The sequence below is a fragment of the Eurytemora carolleeae genome, unplaced genomic scaffold (assembly GCF_000591075.1).
Source record: "Eurytemora carolleeae unplaced genomic scaffold, Eaff_2.0 scaffold243, whole genome shotgun sequence".
In the NCBI taxonomy this organism is placed as follows: domain Eukaryota; kingdom Metazoa; phylum Arthropoda; class Copepoda; order Calanoida; family Temoridae; genus Eurytemora; species Eurytemora carolleeae.
The window spans coordinates 192,656-200,130 of NW_019396315.1; the positions used below are offsets into that span (position 1 = coordinate 192,656).

At 34.5% G+C, this 7,475-nt stretch overlaps 1 protein-coding gene across 1 annotated transcript in view; it reads right to left on the reverse strand.

Moving 5' to 3' along the window:
* LOC111700771 (uncharacterized) overlaps positions 1-7,185 on the reverse strand; it is a 29,826-nt gene extending 22,641 nt beyond the window's left edge. Inside the window, exon 1 of the mRNA XM_023471808.1 lies at positions 7,157-7,185. Coding sequence (XP_023327576.1) covers positions 7,157-7,185 — 29 coding nt within the window. The remainder of the gene's footprint in view (positions 1-7,156) is intronic.
* Between the last annotated feature and the right edge of the window lie 290 nt (positions 7,186-7,475).

The window sequence follows — 7,475 nt, forward strand, 5'->3', positions numbered from 1 at the left end:
AATCACGGAACCTTCGCAATTCAAAACAATCTTTTGACATCTTGTTGAACACGATTCATTTTTTAATATTCAGAGTCAAAATAACTATGGATCAAAGACCTTTCACAGTAATAAGTTCCTCTTATTTGATTAAAAAATATATAAAATAAGGGCATTGTTTAGATTTGTATTAACTATTTGAAACATTAACTATAATATCCCAAAATTGGAAAACATTACAGCATATCTTATCTAGGATTCTTTCTTGCATAAATCCATTTTGCATTTAATAGCGTTTTTACTTTTTATTAATTACTATCTGAAGTGCCCGGAGTTGCCTCTGGAATTTTTTTTATTTTGTAAAAAAATTAATTATTTTAATAAAAAAAAAAAGAATCCCTATAAGGCGGAATATCACAGGAAACAAGAAGAGCTTCAAATCTCACAAAGAAATATTAGGTGCGAATTTTCAAGGAAAAATATAAACCCGCGCCATTGTTTAAAGATAATGCACCAATTATTTTTATGATTGAGTAGCATGATTAACCACAAGAAACGCGGAATAGACGCGTTCTAATTGCTCTAATTGTTTACAATTAGATAATTATTAATTGTTATGAATAACACTAGAATCTGCAACAAGAAACTACATTGTTTATAAATTATTGAAGGAATGCCATTTTCAATCATAATTAAATACAACTGCGTCTGCAGTGCACGTGTCATAAATACAACTGCGTCTGCAGTGCACGTGTCAGTCTGCACTGCACGTGTCATAAATACTACTGCGTCTGCAGTGCACGTGTCCTAAATACAACTGCGTCTGCAGTGCACGTGTCATAAATACAACTGCGTCTGCAGTGCACCTGTCATAAATACAACTGCGTCTGCAGTGCACGTGTCATAAATACAACTGCGTCTGCAGTGCACCTGTCATAAATACAACTGCGTCTTGTCATAAATACAACTGCGTCTGCAGTGCACGTGTCATAAATGAAGAGGGAAGTGGACACCATGGACAGTAAAGTACGGAAAACAATAGGAGTAGAGTTTATCTGCCAGGCTTATTTAACAAATATTGCATGAGCTGCGCATAATGGATTTAACTTGGATTAAAATCAGTGTTAAAGGGATGGTAGGCAATTTGTAGGGACGGGTCTATTGATAAATTCATTTCAAAATTATAAAAAACCTTTTTATCCGAGATACTTAAAATGTTTCAATGATATTTCTATATTTTCTGTATTATGTAAATATGATGTACCTACTTGTATACACATAATTGTGTGTGTGAAAAAATAACCGGCCATTCTTTAAAAAGTCTTCTGAAACAAAAGAGTTCAGATAAGATTTTCATTATATGATTTTTTTTCTCTCCATCTCTCTATATCTCTATATTTGTATAAAACCATATTCTCTATCTTACTATATAGCCCTCTTCTCTCTCTATCTAACTATCTGTATCCCAACTCTATCTATCTGTATGGCCCCCTTCTCTCTCTCTCTAACTGTATCTGTATTGCCACTTCTCTCTCTATCTAACTATCTGGATGGCCATTTCTCTCTCTATCTAACTATCTTTATAGCCCCCTTCTCTCTCTATCTAGCTATCTGTATGGCCCCCTTCTCTCTTTATCTAACTATCTGTATCCCTACTCTCTCAATCTAACTATCTGTATGGCCCCCTTCTGTCTCTATCTAACTATCTGTATGGCCCCCTTCTCTCTATCTAACTATATCTGTATTGCCACGTCTCTCTCTATCTAACTATCAGAATGGCCCCTTCTCTCTCTTTATCTAACTATCTGTATGGCCCCCTTCTCTCTATCTAACGCTATCTGTATGGCCCCCTTCTCTCTCTATCTAACTATCAGTATGGCCCCTTCTCTCTCTATCTAACTATCAGTATGGCCCCTTCTCTCTCTATCTAACTCTATCTCTATGGCCCCCTTCTTTCTTTTCCTGTCTCTCTGTCTTTATGGCCCATTTTCTCTCTATCTGTATGGTACCATTATCTTTCTATTCGTCTGACTATCTGTATGATCCCTTCTCTCTCTTTCTATCTAAATATCTATATGACCCCTTTCTCTCTATCTATCTAACTATCTGCGCCTGGTCCCACCCTTCCTGATTATTATATCCCTACAGTACCAGGTATAAATGTCAAGCCTAGTCTTATTATATATATATACACCCTCAGGGAGATAAACTCTACATACAGGGCGCTCAACAACTTTTTGAACAAAAACTAGGTTCTTACAAATCTGTTCGATTTTGGAAAAAAATGTTTTAATTTAAATTACTTGGTATCTTTTTTGAATATCAATCAAAGCATTGGGACACCCTGGTTCTCGTCACAGTACTCTGGGATTATGTTGTAAATACTACATTTGTTTACTTTGTCGTACACTCAACGATAAATAACTTGGAATCCGAACATTTTAAACCAAACTAATATTCTAGTTTTCGATCAGCTCTCTTTCCAAATATTGGGGTTCATTCATTTGGTAGACCTCCAACTCCACCTTGATTTAACACTGGTAAGATTAATCTCAATTATATCACGATTTAGACCTCCAACTTTACCATGATTTAACACTGGCAAGCTAGACCTCCAACTATACCTTGATTTAACACTGGTAAGCTAGACCCACCATTATGCCACGATTTAGACCTCCAACTTTACCATTATTTAACACTGGCAAGCAAGACCTCCGACTATACCTTGATTTAACACTGGCAAGCTAGACCCCCAACTATACCTTGATTTAACACTGGAAAGCTAGACCTCTAACTATACCTTGATTTAACACTGGCAAGCTATACCTTCAACTTTACCTTGATTTAACACTGGGAAGCTATACTTCCAACTATACCTTGATTTAACACTGGCAAACTAGACCTACAACTATACCTTGATTTAACACTGGCAAGATAGACCACCAACTTTACCTTTATTTAACCCTGGAAAGCTAAACCACCAACTATACCTTGATTTAACACTGGTAAGCTAAACCACCAACTTTACCTTGATTTAACACTGGCAAGCTAAACCACCTTGATTTAACACTGGTAAGATATATCTCCAGCTATACCTTGATTTAACACTGGCAAGCTAGACCTTCAACTATACCTTGATTTAACACTGGCAAGCTAGACCTTCAACTATTCCTTGATTTAACATTGGTAGGCTAGACCTCCAAATATACCTTGATTTAACACTGGCAAGCTAGACCACCAACTATACCTTGATTTAACATTGGCAAGCTAAGCCACCAACTATACCTTGATTTAACATTGGTAAGCTAGACCTCCAACTATACCTTGATTTAACACTGGCAAGCTAGACCTTCAACTATACCTTGATTTAACACTGGCAAGCTAGACCTTCAACTATACCTTGATTTAACACTGGCAAGCTAGACTTCCAACTATACCTTGATTTAATACTGGGAAGTTAGACCTCTAAATATACTTTGATTTAACACTGGCAAGCTATACCTTCAACTATACCTTGATTTAACACTGGGAAGCTAGACCACCAACTTTACCTTGATTTAACCCTGGAAAGCTAAACCACCAACTATACCTTGATTTAACACTGGTAAGCTAGACCTCCAACTATACCATGATTTAACACTGGCAAGCTAGACCTCCAACTATACCTTGATTTAACACTGGTAAGTTAAACCACCAACCTAGAACTAGAAATATAAACCTGGAACTATAAATAAAAACCTAGTACTATAAATATAAGCCTAGAGCTAGAAATATAAACCTAGAACTAGAAATATAAACCTAGAGCTAGAAATATAATCCTAGAACTAGAAATATAAACCTAGAACTTGAAATATAAACCTAGAACTTGAAATATAAGCCTAGAGCTAGAAATATAATCCTAGAACTAGAAATATAATCCTAGAACTAGAAATATAAACCTAGAGCTAGAAATATAAACCTAGAGCTAGAAATATAAACTTAGAACTATAAATATAGACCTAGAACTAGAAAAATAAAACTGGAATATAATTGAGAATTGATAGTGTTTAAATTTAGAAATATTGTTGTACATAAATCATGAAGCAGTGCTCTGTCAAAAGGTGAATAAATCATGAAATCTGAATATACGATAGAATTAAAGCACGCCAGTCAACCATATAAAGCTAGTTTGTTTTTGCAGATAGATTGTAATAGTTCCACTTTATTAACTGTTAAACTTCCGGTCCTATATCTAGTTGGAATATATCAAACATCATATGATTTATATTCACACGAGCAAGTAAATAAATCTAAATATACTAAGATTAAGTTTGAACTGACTAGTTGGAGTAGCTGGTTAGTGGATATATAGAGTACCTGAAGGACCTGGATATATAGAGTAGCTGAAGAAGCTGGATATATAGAGTAGCTGGAGGACCTGGATATATAGAGTAGCTGAAGAAGCTGGATATATAGAGTACCTGAAGGACCTGGATGTATAGAGTAGCTGAAGAAGCTGGATATATAGAGTAGCTGGAGGACCTGGATATATAGAGTAGCTGAAGAAGCTGGATATATAGAGAAGCTGGAGGACCTGGATATATAGAGTAGCTGAAGAAGCTGGATATATAAAGTAGCTGGAGGACCTGGATATATAGAGTAGCTGAATAAGCTGGATATATAAAGTAGCTGGAGGACCTGGATATATAGAGTAGCTGAAGAAGCTGGATATATAGAGAAGCTGGCGGACCTGGATATATAGAGTAGCTGAAGAAGCTGGATATATAAAGTAGCTGGAGGACCTGGATATATAGAGTAGCTGAAGAAGCTGGATATATAAAGTAGCTGGAGGACCTGGATATATAGAGTAGCTGGAGCAGCTGGATATATAAAGTAGCTGGAGGACCTGGATATATAGAGTAGCTGAAGAAGCTGGATATATAAAGTAGCTGGAGGACCTGGATATATAAAGTAGCTGGATCAGCTGGATATATAAAGTAGCTGGAGCAGCTGGATATATAAAGAAGCTAAAGGAGCTGGATATATAAAGTAGCTAAAGGAGCTGGATATATATAGTAGCTAAAGGAGCTGGATATATAAAGTAGCTAAAGGAGCTGGATATAAAAAGTAGCTGGAGGAGCTAGATATATAAAGTAGTTTGAGATGCTGGATTTATAAAATAGCTAGAGGAGATGGGTATATAAAGTATCTGGAGGAGCTGGATATATAAAGTAGCAAATGCAAATAAAGTTGTGAATGCGAATGGGGTTTTTGCAACGTTGCAAAACATGAATGCATGTGTAAATGTAGGTTGATTAGTTGATTAGTGGTTTGCATTTATATTACAAGTATTTAGACATAATTACCTCACGTAATTGGTTTCAGAATATTCTCATGTATTGAAATATTGACACGAATACTTTTAATAGCTTCTGACATTTTTATATTTCCATTTTCTCTTCTAAATGTTGACTGGCTGTAGAATTTAGATAATGGAAATTTTAGTGGGATCTGCCATGGCCCCCGCTGCTCAAGTTTGCCTTTCTTTCATAATTTCACAAATTCACAAAATGCGATCAACGCTGGACGGAGAGAAATATGTAGAAGGTAATTGTTTCATTTCACCGTAAAATAATTTTCAAAACTTTACATGCTTTCAAAATTTATCATAAGTATCAATGAGACTAAACTATGCAGTTTGGTTAAAAACTATCGATTGCATTAAATTAAAGAAATCAGACTAATTTTACTTTATCTGGTCTAGACTGATTAATAAAAGAAATCAGATTAATTTCACTTCATCTGGTCTAGATTGATTTAATAAATGAAATCAGACTAATTACACTATATCTGTTCTATCAGCCCAAATTTTTATTTTAAAAAATCTTTTTTCTTTGTTTATTTTCTTGTGGTTTTTAACAATTTTTTAAAAACTTTTTTTATCGATTTTGATGGTTATTATATCGTAAGAACTGACGAGGGTCAACCCAGACCGAAATATATTTTTAATAAATGTGGAACTACATCTACTTTTTTTACTCTACAGAGGTTTGGTCCATCACCATCACCGAATTTTAAATAAATTAAAGAAATCAGACTACTTTCACTATATCTGGTCTAGATTGATTAAATTAAAGAAATCAGGCTATTTTCACTATATCTGGTCTAGATTGATTAAATTAAAGAAATAAGACTAATTTCACTATATATGGTCTAGATTGATTTTATTAAAGAAATCAGACTAAGGAATTGAGTCTTTGCCACAAACTCAAATTTACTAATCCATATATCTTAGCAACCTTATGATGTAAACCTTTGATATTTCATATTTAGATTATTTGATCAGAACAGGATCAGTTTAGAATATCAAAGGTCTGGGACACAGGGTTGCGAAGATATAGAAAATTTGAGTTTGCTGCAAAGACTCAATTCCTTTCACAATATGTGGTCTAGAATGATTAGAAGAAATCAGGCGTATTTTGAAAAATTGGCCTAGATTTGCAATAAAGCAATTAAAAGTATTGCAAAAGACCGGCAGGATTATTGAGATTAGAAATTAGATATAAAGGAATCAGGTTGAAACGATTCAATGAAAGTTAAGGGAGGGATTATTTCTAATATGATAATATGATAGGATTAAAGTAAGGTCAAGGAAAATGGCGTGAATAAGGCTAAATATTTTTGCAAACAAAATAATTAAGAGCTTGCGTTAAAGTACACATGTCTGGTGCAAAGTACACGTGTCTGGTGTAAATTATTTTCACTTTTGCTGAGTTGGTTTTCTTTCGTTCTCTGACTTTCTATCTTTCTATCCTTCTCGGTCAGGGTTCCTGATGCACCTCTATTAAGCTGCCAGGGATAGAAACAGATGGCTCAAACATTATCCTTCTCCGGGTACCCTGGTTCATACGAGAGAAGAATGGTTTGTAAATCTAGGAGATAAAGAATATCTATCCCTGACGGGAGGAGGATTATGCCTATAGTATATGTCTGGTAGAACTTATACTAGTGTACAGTTATAAAGATAAGATTTCTAATTCATCATTGGTTTAACCCGCTCTATGTTAAACTTAGTAGGCTAATAATTTGATTACAGTGAACCCATAAAACTGTGGAATAAATCGACGAAATTTCAGCCATCTTACGTTTGATATTGTTATTAGTCAAATACTTTTCCAGTAGCCTAATTCAAACTTACCTTTTTCTGATCAAGGGTAAATAATACATCCTTTAATTTTCTCTGCAAAGAGGTTTGCGGATTATGCCGTGACAATTAAGCAAGTTGTGCAAATTTTACACTTTTTAAGGTGGAAAAACGACGATATCTCCTTATTTTTACCATGATAAAGGTTTATAGAATATTGTTTTGATTCGGACATGTGACTCTCTTTACATTGATTCACTTTAAATGTCGTCTTCAGTCAATTTAAAAGTTCCTTTCATGTAAAATACAAAAATGTTAACATAAAGTATTTCCTTTAACTTCTGTTTCCTTTTCATATTTTTTATTGATTCTC